This window comes from Pyrus communis, chromosome 5 (genome assembly GCF_963583255.1).
Source record: "Pyrus communis chromosome 5, drPyrComm1.1, whole genome shotgun sequence".
NCBI classification, from domain to species: Eukaryota; Viridiplantae; Streptophyta; class Magnoliopsida; order Rosales; family Rosaceae; genus Pyrus; species Pyrus communis.
The window spans coordinates 20063313-20076413 of NC_084807.1; the positions used below are offsets into that span (position 1 = coordinate 20063313).

The 13101-nt window shown below is 40.0% G+C and overlaps 2 protein-coding genes and 1 non-coding gene across 3 annotated transcripts; 1 reads left to right on the forward strand and 2 right to left on the reverse strand.

The window, feature by feature from the left end:
• Nucleotides 1-1249: 1249 nt before the first annotated feature.
• TRNAC-GCA (transfer RNA cysteine (anticodon GCA)) lies at nt 1250-1321 on the reverse strand. Its single transcript has one exon. It is a non-coding gene; the product is annotated as a tRNA-Cys (tRNA).
• A 2948-nt stretch (nt 1322-4269) lies between these two features.
• Nucleotides 4270-7052, forward strand: LOC137734813 (pyruvate dehydrogenase E1 component subunit alpha-3, chloroplastic-like). The gene is made up of 3 exons (XM_068474096.1): nt 4270-4873; nt 5314-6094; nt 6557-7052. Exons 1-3 carry the CDS (start codon nt 4634-4636, stop codon nt 6832-6834), a joined length of 1299 nt encoding a protein of 432 aa, XP_068330197.1. The 5' UTR covers nt 4270-4633; the 3' UTR covers nt 6835-7052.
• A 1698-nt stretch (nt 7053-8750) lies between these two features.
• On the reverse strand, nt 8751-12147 carry LOC137733848 (conserved oligomeric Golgi complex subunit 4). Its single transcript, XM_068473041.1, has 2 exons — nt 10482-12147; nt 8751-9544 (listed from the first exon to the last, which is right to left on the reverse strand). Exons 1-2 carry the CDS (start codon nt 12048-12050, stop codon nt 8915-8917), a joined length of 2199 nt encoding a protein of 732 aa, XP_068329142.1. The 5' UTR covers nt 12051-12147; the 3' UTR covers nt 8751-8914.
• Between the last annotated feature and the right edge of the window lie 954 nt (nt 12148-13101).

Genomic DNA, 13101 nt, shown 5'->3' on the forward strand with positions numbered 1-13101 from the left:
TAGATTTTAGATCAACACGATAATTAATTAGGTCATTATCAGATGACCCGTTAAGAATCCAGTGTACACGCTGGTAACACGTAGATAACCCGTTTCAATCTGTTAAGAAAAAAATTATTTTGATAATTTTAAAGTTTAATTACTAAAATATTTATTATAAAATACAATAGCCATATTATATATACAATATATTCTATATTAAATATATAAGTTTGTATTATTATTCTATATAAGTTTTAAAAAAAAATTTATCATTATTTATTTTTATAATGAGAGTTCTTTATTATCATTACTATGATAAATTTTACTTAACATGTTGTTGTCCAAAATTAAAATAAACTAGTATAGGCAAGAACTAAGAAGACTATAAACACTCATGATTCATCATTATTTCTCTACAAGTAGATAATGGTTACACTTGTATTATCGTTTAGATTTTTAAAATCTTCTAAACCCTCATGAATAATGTTTTTTATTTGAGAGAAAAATTAATAAAATTAATAATAATTATTGTAGAAGTGTAAAAAATGTAAAAAAATATATACAATCACTTATAGTGACAAGCTTTACAACTTTCATGAAGGGTCAGCTTCGAAATCTAACACTATAATCCATAATCCATAAACCTTAAATTTATATTTAACCATCAATTGTTATTTACACTTTATTCTTCTTACTGAATTTCATTTTTAAAATTTCCTTGATATTTATGGTTAACTGAAATATGAGTTGATGTCATATAGTTTGTATAAACTTTATAAACATCAAGCAATATTTTCACTAACCGTAAAATTTTGAACATAATATCAACGATCCAAACCGTTCATCTTCCTGCATCCTCTAATAGATCATGCTTTCAAAAAAGAAAATCTGAAAAAACAAAATTTGATGAGAACAATGAAGCATAAATGTAAACAACACAATCAACGGTTAAATTTTGATGAGATCATGCATCCAAACTGTTCATCTTCCTTAACGGGTAACGGGTCGGGTCATATTACTTGTTAATATTATTGGGTCGGATGATTTTACCTATTTATTTTAACAGATATTACACGGCACGACTAGTTAAAATATCAGATATGCATATTACTTGTTAATATTATTGGGTCGGATGATTTTACCTATTTATTTTAACAGATATTACACGGCACGACTAGTTAAAATATCAGATATGACACGATCCGGGTATGGGTTTGGAGCGGATTTTAAGGGCCCAGCTTTATATTGACGTGAAAAAAGAGAGAAAAGGGCCCAACCGGGTTCGAACCGGTGACCTCTTGATCTGCAGTCAAATGCTCTACCACTGAGCTATGGACCCATTCTTGTTTGTCTACTCACAGTTTAAATATATCTATAAAATGTGAATATTTGAAATTAGAAAATGGATTTTGCTTTTGTAGCTCTCATCCAAAGACACGTTGGAAGTCATCCTTGTCCACATGGTCATAAGATTTGGACGACGACATACTTTATTCTTTTTTAATTGTTTTGGTTTCAATTCAACTAATAAACTCGGAAACAATTTGACAACACAAAAAAATGTAGTCTTATTAAAGAAAATAATTAAATAATTGTTTGTACAGTAGTATTCTTATTCATTTATACAATGAGTTTAACTCATATGACATATTACAACAGTGATTGAAAGCGATTGTGCTTATCTGCCTTGGTGCTCCCTTGATTTTCATCGCTTCTCTTCTCCCTAACTACTAATTGTTTTGTGAAAAATATACTAGCATATGTTACACACTTTGATTGTGGAAATATTTTTATTTTTGTTTTAAAATGGGAATGAGAAAAGGAGAAAAAAAGAACATCAAATTGGAGAGACAAGTTGTAACATCCCACATCACCCAGGGGAGTGGATCTTGTAAGCCTTATATGTATATTCTCATATCTACCTTGCACGAGGCCTTTTGGGAGCTCACTAGCTTCAGGTTCCATCTTAACTTCAAAGTTAAGCGAGTTCACACAAGAGCCATCCCATGATGGGTGACCTACTGAGAAGTTCTCGTGTGAGTTCCCATAAACAAAACCGTGAAGGCGTGGTCGGGATCCAAAGCGGATAATATCGTGCTACGGAGAAGTCAAGCCTTGGATGTGGTGGAAGGCGGGGCCGGGATGTGACAGAAGTTTTCCTTTTTATTTTTTATGTTTTAGATTAAAGGATGCTAGGATACCTTTGGGTGAGACTTAAAAAAAAACTATAAAATTTAGTTTATGTAAATTTATTTTACTGTTCATAATTTTATTCCGTAATAGAAAATTAGATTGTCATTTTACACTCTTTTAGTTGACAAGAAAGAATTCTTTTAATATGTAATTTGAATATAAGCAGATTGATACTATTTTATTTATAAAAAAAATAAATATGCAAAGTAATAAACATTAAATATTAAAATTTAGTCACATAAAAAAGTAGTCAAAAGAAAATTCTATTCTATTTTTAATAATATATCACACAAATTGGCATTCCACCTAGCCTGTAATGCATGCATAATAGTTGGTCTTTTAAGGTCTTGGAATAATAAACATTGACCTCTTTTGATACGCACGAATAGATTGATTTATAAATGTTCATTATATTTAAGATATATTAAAGATAATGTGAATGACTTTTTATTTGGAGAAAATTAAACAGGAATTGTCACATCCTGCCCGGGACGGATCACTTACCGGGCCCGTTCCACCACCGTAGCATGATATTATCCGTTTTGGGCTTACCATTCCCTCACGGTTTTGTTTTTGGGAATTCACGAGCAACTTCCCAGTGAGTCACCCATCATGGGATTGCTCTAGCCCCCTTCTCACTTAACTTTGGAGTTCCTACGGAACCCGAAGCCAGTGAGCTCCCAAAAGGCCTCGTGCTAGGTAGGGATGTGAATATACATTTAAGAATTACTCCCCTGGGCGATGTGGGATGTCACAATCCACCTCCCTTAGGGGCCCGACGTCCTCGTCGGCACACTCACGGCCAGGGTTAGGTTCTGATACCAAATTGTCACATCACAGCTTGGGCGGGACCACTTCTCGGGCCCGCTCCACCACCGTAGCACGATATTGTCCGCTTTGGGCTTACCATTCCCTCACGGTTTTGTTTTTGGGAACTCACGAGCAACTTCCCAGTGAGTCACCCATCATGGGATTGCTCTAGCCCCCTTCTCGTTTAACTTCGGAGTTCCTACGGAACCCGAAGCCAGTGAGCTCCTAAAAGGCCTCGTGCTAGGTAGGGATGTGAATATACATTTAAGAATTACTCCCCTGGACGATGTGGGATGTCACAATCCACCCCCCTTAGGGGCCCGACGTCCTCGTCGGCACACTCACGGCCAGGGTTAGGTTCTGATACCAAATTGTCACATCACAGCTCGGGCGGGACCACTTCTCGGGCCCGCTCCACCACCGTAGCACGATATTGTCCGCTTTGGGCTTACCATTCCCTCACGATTTTGTTTTTGGGAACTCACGAGTAACTTCCCAGTGAGTCACCCATTATGGGATTGCTCTAGCCCCCTTCTCGCTTAACTTCGGAGTTCCTACGGAATCCGAAGCCAGTGAGCTCCCAAAAGGCCTCGTGCTAGGTAGGGATGGGAATATACATTTAAGGATTACTCCCTTGGGCAATGTGGGATATCATAGGAATTAAATAGAAAGGAAACGTTTTTCATTTTGAGCTCCCTTAGACTGAATAAGTTTCTTGGATGAGTAATTATCATTGATCTTCATGTTGTACAAATATATACTTTGAGAAAATGTAGACGTGTAAATATTTTATCCTTTTTGTCTTACATAATTTTAATCATACTGCGAGCATTGCTCGACAAAACTCAAAAAGGCTCAAGCATTGCTTGGGGGTCTTCTTGAGGAGTCAAGCATTGCTCAAGGGCATCTAAAATGGTATAGCATTGCTCAAGAGGGAGTCTCCATAGAGAAAATGATTAATCCCCAACCTTCCCTTTAACATACACAAAGAAACTCTATGTACATTCGATAAGTTGTCATCACACCCATGACAAGTTGCGGTAGAGCACAATCTAGTATCGAAATCATTTCAAATACATATGATTCACATCCTGTAAATTGAATTTGAAACCTTCTAACTTATATCTTAATTGATTAAGAACATTTATCTTTGTATCAAAAATTATAGATTCGATTTCTTCTCCCCTATTATTTATATGATAATAAATAAACAAACACGAGACATTTTTCCACTATATTAAAATTGAATGTCATTGAACCAAATCGAAGAGTAGTTAACGAGAGAGAACTCCAACTATCACAAGAAAATACAGTCGGACACTTGGTGGACAAAAAGTCCCATCGGAGATTACGAGGCAACACGTAAAAATTATGAAAGCTGCAAAAACCAAAGCAAGTCAATTGAAGAACACCGACTAGAAGTAGTAATAGTTGGTTAAGTTGTTGGTTGGCTTCCCCACTTCTTCATATCCGGCGGTTATTTCCAAGCCTCCTCCCTTTGTTTCCTCCGCCCCTTCTTCTCCTCTTATACTTTCTCTCCCTCAATCCCCCATTCCATCCCCCCCCCTTCCTTTCTCTTTCTCTCTCTCCTCACCTCAAATTTTCTCACTTGCCGAACGGACGGAGGCAGTGGAAACAGGGAGCAGCCATGTCCTTCTCCTCCGCCACCAATTTGGCCCAGCCCCTCCAGCTCAACAATGCCGCCGCCACTCCCAGATCCAATGACATGCCCTCCCTCCTGCTCCCCCCCAAGGCATCCTCTTTTCTCGGATCTACCCGCAAGTTCCGACCCGCTTCCCTCTCTCATTCCAGTGCTCACCGCCCATCCGCAGTCGTTGCCGTCTCCGAAGCTGTTAAGAAGAAGAAGGTCCAGGCTTCCTCCAATCTGGTAATGCTTTTGTTCTGGATTTCATTGCTTGATTGGGTTTTCTGGGTTTGCTTTGTTTTTCTCATGCATGGTAATCCAATTGAAGGATTAGAGAATTGGATTTTCAATTATATCGATCTTGGATTTTTTAGTGCTGGGTAGCTGAGCTTTACGATCAAATTTACTCAAATCAATCGTAATTTAAGTTGTTTGATCCAAAAATTGAAAACCCAGAACAGATCAATCCAAAGCTTATCGCTTTCAGTTTTGTTTCTGGATGGATTGAATCCAATTTGATTTGTCTAGTATGTTTCAAGTTTATGCAACTTCATCGTATCGATGCATTAAGTTTATAGAGATGTAGAAGAACACATCTGAGCTTTGTTTTTCGAAAATTTTCATTTTCTTACGAGATGATTCCCGTCTAAGACTATATGGTTTTTGAATTTTTGTGCATTTAGCTAATAACAAAAGAGGAGGGATTGGAGCTGTATGAAGACATGGTATTGGGTCGCTCTTTCGAGGACATGTGTGCTCAGATGTATTACAGAGGCAAAATGTTCGGGTTCGTTCACCTTTACAATGGCCAAGAAGCCGTGTCAACTGGGTTTATCAAGCTTACAAAGAAGGAGGATTCTGTGGTGAGCACATACCGTGATCACGTGCACTCGTTGAGTAAGGGTGTCCCTGCTCGCGAGGTGATGAGTGAGCTCTTTGGAAAGGCTACTGGTTGTTGCCGAGGCCAAGGTGGTTCTATGCACATGTTTTCGAAAGAGTACAATGTGCTCGGTGGGTTTGCATTTATTGGTGAAGGTATACCAGTGGCAACAGGTGCAGCATTCTCTTCTAAGTACAGGAGGGAAGTGATGAAACAGGCAGACTGTGATCACGTGACTTTGGCATTTTTTGGAGATGGAACTGCTAATAACGGCCAGTTCTTCGAGTGTTTGAACATGGCAGCATTGTGGAAATTGCCGATTATTTTCGTTGTGGAGAACAATTTGTGGGCCATTGGAATGTCGCATTTGAGGGCTACTTCTGATCCCGAAATTTGGAAGAAGGGGCCTGCGTTTGGTATGCCAGGTGTTCATGTGGATGGTATGGATGTGTTGAAGGTGAGGGAGGTGGCAAAGGAGGCGATTGGAAGGGCCAGGAGAGGAGAAGGGCCAACTTTGGTTGAATGTGAAACATACAGGTTCAGAGGACACTCATTGGCAGATCCCGATGAGCTTCGTGACCCTGGTGAGTGTTTGAATTATGTCCTTCCTCTTTTAGATGCGTACTTGTATTCAACATGTTGGTTTGGTCTACACATTTTAGGAGCTAAAATATGTCCATGCTTAATTCACCTACTCCTTTTGGTTCCATTGCTCCCATTATATTATTGGGATTTAACTGTGATTATAAAATCCTGATTCGTATATGTTTTGTTCGATCTTGGACTTGAACCGCTATATGCACTAGGAAGTGGATGGTTTCTCCTGCGATTAGTATTTTGCCTTTTCATATCTAATATCCTGATATAGTTTACTTGTTGGATTATGGACTTACACCACTAGTATGAACTAGATGGTTCTGTGTCTGTCATTGTTGAGGCATATATGGAGTTTCGTATTTCTTAGCATATCTAACGAGCTTATAAAATTAGTTATTGACGGAGTTTATAGCTGTGTATTAACCGCTATGTTATGTTCCATTTGGCAGCTGAGAAGGCACACTACGCTGCCAGAGACCCCATCACTGCCCTCAAGAAATACGTACTTGAGAACAATTTGGCGACTGAACAAGACTTGAAGGCCATCCATAAGAAGATCGATGAGTTGGTTGAGGATGCCGTTGAGTTTGCAGATGAGAGCCCCCTTCCACCTCGTAGCCAGCTGCTTGAGAATGTGTTTGCCGATCCCAAGGGTTTTGGAATCGGGCCTGATGGCAGTTACAGATGCGAGGATCCTAAATTCACTCAGGGCACTGCTCATGTCTAATCTCCGCCGGTAGGAGCCTCAAGCAATCGACTTATACAATCAACTATTACGAAGATTGTATCAGCTTTATGTCCTGCTAAATCTTTTCAATTTTGGTTATCTTTTTAAAATTTCATTGTTTTTGGATTGGCAAGCAAAACCCTCTAGTGATGTTGGTTCGCCGTTTCCAACTTTATTACATCTACACATTTACAAAATTTTGCATTCGTTGGATCCGACTTGTTTCGTGTCTTAACTCGACCCATTCCGCGTTTTAACGAGTTAACTGGAGTTAACTGGAGCTCATGCATTGTTTAAACTCCCAAAATACAGAGAGCCTAGAATACTAGAAATAGAAACACATGTACTCGACGTTCCTTTTGTCTTATTTTTTTTGGTACAAAGAGGGCAAAGCCCAGCTAGCAAAACAAAAAAGCCAGGCAACAACAGCCTTGGGAAGGGCCGGATCTTTTTCCTGGGGATTCGGATGATCCCGTAATCGTGTATGTTTATCGTATATCATACGGTCAGAAATCATTTTAAATTTTAAATTTTAAATTTTAAATTAAATATAAATAGTACCTAACGAAAACTGATTGCACGATGTATGATGAACGAACACGATTACGAGATCCCCTGGTTCCCTAGGAAAAGGATTCGACGATGATCATTTTCCCTTAGGAAGGGCCATGACAGTGGTAGGAGGAGAAGCAAAAACATGATGACCAAGAGATAACCTATGATCCAAGTCAGCCATGTGATCACTTGAGACATTATTTTCTCTATAGAGATAGTGACTTCACATCTCCAATTTCCTTTGATAGCTTCTTTGCAATCAATAATGAGATTGTAGAGCGGATGCGAAACCAAAATAGGTTGTTGGATCAAAATAACAACGGTACAAGAATCACATCCCTACAACTCTCATCCCAAGCAATAGAAAGACCCATGAAAATACTCCAAAGCTCAGCTTCCATGATGATTCCTCTGCCCAAATTGTTTTCAGCCTACATTATGGCGGATTGGACAACAAGGGTCCTCTTCTAGCTCTCTACACGTTAGTGAGGACTTTCCATGACCAATAGTGTAGAGGAAAGTCACCAATTTGGGTGGGAGCTTAAGATTCCAAATGAAATTCCATTTCCAGGGAATGATATCATCATCGCCAAAGAGAGAGAGAGATATGCAAACTAAAAATTTGTTCCACAATATTTGAAGGCAAGAGTACAACAAATCTATATTCCAACCAGAATCAATAAGGAAGTCTTCAACAGTCCATTCAAGCACGTCATCTGAAAAGGGAATGGTAGCAAACTCTTCAAGCACACCACACTCAAGCCATTTGTCTTTCCAAGATTAATATGGCTTCCAGATCCGACTCTCCATCACTATAGAAACTGGGAGACGAGTAGATTGCATTGAGTAGATCGAAATGGCTGAGGCGACTAAATGGAGATAAACAAGCCTACCTGCCATAGAGAAGAGAGATTTTTCAATGCGACAAGAACATGAAGTGGTACATCACGTGTCACTATACAAATGATGTGATATGTATGTTAAAAAATTATTAACTTAAAAAAATAAAATGTCTCACCACTTATATAAAAACACGTGATGTACTACCTGTGTTCCGGTTACAATGAAAAAAATTCTCCGTAGAGAGAGGGTACTGCGCTTCCAACCAGAAAGCCAACTTTGAACTTTCTCAACAATGTTGCCAAACGTCTCTTTGTTGACTCCAGAATGCAAAAATGGGATACCCAAGTTAACGGAGTTGTTTTCTTAATCAACAAGTATCGTTCTTGAGATTTGAATTCAAGAACTCTTTTTAAGACTAAAGCCAGAGAAGCAAAAATCAGGAACTCCGATTGATGTCAAAGAAGCGAAGATGCGTACTCATTATTTATTTTATTTTTATATATATAGCAATTCTAGTATGAAAAAATCTATAAATTCATAATCCAAGTATTCTTCTACACTGTATGAGTTTGAAGGGTAAATTAGTACAAAAACTGGTAATAATATGAACGAAGAATAATATTTATGAAGAAGAAAACAAAAGAATGTGAATGTGAAGGGTAAGTGTCGAGTCGGATGGGGATTACAACTTCAGAGCGGAAATTGCTTCTGGTTTAAAATCAACTCTCAGACCCAGGACTCGCCTGACCTCGGCTGGGGTCAGTCTCCAGGTCATAGGTCCCGAGTTCTCGCCCCAGAAATCAAGAATCTCCGAGACCTTTTCCAAGTTCAGGATTGTCGCCATTTGTGTGAGACGCGCAAATTTGTCTCTGACGGTCCTTTGAGTCATACTAGAGAAGTGGCTTACCAATGCCCTGGCATCTCTGTCGAGCTGAAGGCCTCCAAGTTGGCTGAATCGCTTCTGCATCATAATCACTTCAAGCCTCTTCACAATGAAGTCGATGACAAAATGCACAAATGAGTCGTAGTTGTTGGCAGTCATTAGCGGCTGGAGCCATGCTACATTCGTCTCAACAGCATGAAGAAGTCTTTGAACCCATGGGTCGTTAACCTCATTATCTGCGTATTCAGCCTCTGATAGCTCATAGCTGATCGTTGCCACATTATCTAGCACTGGACGGATACGGGGTGTCACAGTAGCCACAAGTTGTTCCAAGCCAGCATTCAACGCTTGCTTGAATGTGCTGCTCATATCCCCTAGCTCGGACAGGCAAGACTTCACTTTTTCTCTATCAACTGGTGCAGGAAACACCTGATAAACATGATACGTTCCGTTTAATCCACAATATTGGAATTACTTTGATACAGAAGGAAATAATATGTAGCGCAAACATTTAAATCCAACCAAACGAATGATCACATCAGATGATAACATCAAACATGAACTTAAGACAAGCGAGAAGGATATAAAAGAAGCCAAAAGACCACTCGCACGATTTTGTGAGTGTATGACAAATATCAAAACGATCTACATTTCAATACGAGTTCCAGTACAGGCAAGAAGGTGGGCGAAAGCAATTAGCAAATGGAGGATTTCAGAAAGGCCAAATTGTCTTACTGAGTTAAAATGCTCTCTTGACTCTTCATTTCTATGGACAAAATTTCAGTAAAAAACATGGAAAAAATTAACCATAAAACTGAAACATCCAAAGGCTTAAGGAGGTAAGGGCAACAGCTACATGAACAAACCGTACGCCATTTATAAAACAACAGCACACAAGCCCGTATTCTTTTGTCCTTGTTGACTGACTGTCCTTATCGACTTACAAGACAACAAATAAGAAATCTTAACAATGAAGACTCCGTGCAACCAAGTCTACGATAGCAGCAGTGATCAGTCATGCAGAATCAGTGGGCAACCACACATCACTCTTTCACAATTAACACTGTACCATCAAACTCCATTTCCCATTTGTATTAGCAGGAAATTCTGTGAAGTGCTCAAGTATGTAGCATTCTATTATGTTCGCAAACATTATCAAGGCCATTGGAAACTCCAACTACAGGAAATTGGATACATCAAATGCAGGTTTGACTAAACCTAAGTATGCATAATTATAGTGATTTGGGGCTTCTAACCCAATACAAAGCGAAATGCAAGCCAAAGACTTGCCCAAACAATGTAGTTATTATTCATGTCACAAATCCTGATAATTAAAGCACAGAGTAAAGCAAATCATTTCAATTACCTCTAAGCATTGCTCCTCAATCTCGTGCTTTAGTTTGAGGACGTACTCGCTACTGACATCCATATTATTCAAAACCGTGGCAATCTCCGTCCCAGTTTTTTGCACCCCAACACCACCTAGGAACAGCTTTGCGCCAAGGTTTGGCTCTCTCATCCTCTCTTGCAAAGCCTCGTGATACTCATTGCTCAACAAGCTACTTGCACCACTCAACACAGCAATCACTGAGCTGATATTCAAAGTGGATATTGCCCTCCGCAAGCAACTCTGCAAAACATAGAACACGTCGTCCACCATTGAAGTCGTGAGACTGTCAGGCACATGCTCATCGATCCTTATAGCCTTCCTCACATTCTCCACCATAAAGAAACCTTCTAATATGACATAAAACCCGGTAATGTCCTGAACCACCTTGCTAAAACTTCCACTCCTAAAAGCCTTAGTGGCTCGTGGACCTAAATCCGGGTCAACATTCGTCAAGCCCTTGATCTTAGACACCATGAACTCAGTGTAATCCTCACCCAACTGCATCAAAGACAATATCTCCTCTAAGAACAGTTCAACCTCTCTCGGCTCGGGTCCCTCGGACCCAACACCAACGCCACCCACATTGAGCAAATTCTTGTTCTGGGCATTGATCTCGGAGCTCAACTTAGGCAATTTCCTATAGTCCATGTACTTCTTCAAGATCAAACTACCCCTCGTATCGCACTCCTCTTGAAGCTCGCAAATGGCGTAAACAACTCCGTCTTCACCACAAAGCCCTCTCAGAATTTCATCGCTCTCTTCCACCGCTAAAACTATGTCCTTGAACAAATTGGTCAAACACCCAACAAAATTGACCGCCTGGGTCGGATTGTTCTGCTCCATTAGCTCCACCAAGTGCTCGAATTCGAGCCGGGATCGCATCCCAATCACCTTCCGCAAGTACCCAACGTAAACCTGCAAACCCTCCGTTTCTAACCCTAACGGAGTGTAGAGCCTGACGAATCTCAATACATTGGAATGCTCCCTCTGGTCCACCGCCGCCGAGAGCTTCTTCCTGACGATGGATTCGAGCTGCCGCTTCGACTCCATGAGCTGCTCCCGCTGGTCGGCACCGGAATCCCGGTACTCGGAGTCGATCTGGAGGAAGCGCTGGACGTAATTGGCGGCTGCCTCGTAGTCCTGGGCGTCGAGGGCCTGCTTGACGCCATCGATACAGTTGCCGCGCTCGACGATGGCGTCGAGGCGGAGGAGCGTGGACTTGACGCGGGACTGGGCAAGATCGAGCTCGCGGACCTTGGCACTGACGTTGTCGGCGAGGTCGCAGGTGGAGGTGACGTTAGAGAGGACGTGGTCGGAGTCGGCCTTTACGATGTCGAGAACCTGGGAGGACTTGCGGAGGGCGAGGAGCTGCTTGTCGAGGTCGGAGCGCTGGGAAAGGAGGTTCTCGAGGTCCAGATCTAGGGATCGCTGGTAGGCGATGCACTCGTGGAGGAGGCGCGTCATGGCGCCGACGTCCGTCAGGGCTCGCACGTGCGAGAGGGCCTCTTGGGTCCCGAACTTTATGGACGGTTGATCCGACTCCATTTCCTTGATCCGGTGTCTCTGGGCGACGACGTTTTGGTTGTGATCTGCGTGCTCGGGTCTCAGATGGGTCGGTTGGACTGTTGGAGAAGAAGGGAAGAGGAAGCAATAAAATGCCGAGAGGAAAAACATTAACTTTTTGTATTTAAACAACGCATCTCAGTTTACACAATTTCTATTTACACCCCCATAAAAATTTAAATTTAAACTTTTTATTAAGTTGACCACATTTATTCTAAAAACATCCTTAATTTTGGCATGATGCTTATGAATTAAGGTTTTAAAAGATGTTAGCTGCTAGTGAGCAGTGGGTTGGAGCCTAGGCTAGCGCTTAGAGGGGGTAGACGGACTCGACGGGTTTAAGTAAATATATTATATATCGTACAAATAAGTATCTAATTATACTTAATAAATACATGATTTCATAAGAATACATAAATTAGAAAATAAAATGACATAGAGATTATAAAATATTAGAACATAATGAAAATATGAGGAATACGCATATCATTGTGTTCTTCAATATTCAACAGGTCTCATAAAATTATTTAAAAAAACAAAATGCAAAACGAAAGTTTTATATTTTTCGTCTAAGTGAGAGTCGTTATCTATACGGGTTTGGAAGGGCTAGGTGGGCCCCTAGGTGTTCTACGAGCTATTTCTTAATTTTCAAACGTATAAGGATTAATTAGGACAATAACCAGCCACTGAGCTCATAGGCGGGGCTAGATGGAGATTTTTAGAACAGTGTTATGAATACTACATCATGTAAGAGCATGTTAAAAGATAACTGTGAAATGTTAATTTGATGGCTGATGTGGCAATATCAGATTTTATCTTTTTCCAACCGTTATGTTTTTTTTGTTATAAATAATATTTGTATAACCCATGTTAAAAAGAAATCAATGGAAATAAATTTTCAAGATTTATAATTGGTGCATTAGTGGGATCTACACAATAAAATAATTAAAAATTATTTGACATCACTTTTTCTCGTATATCAAATTTGAAATATGAAAACTCATATTATGTCAATCCATATATGATTGATATA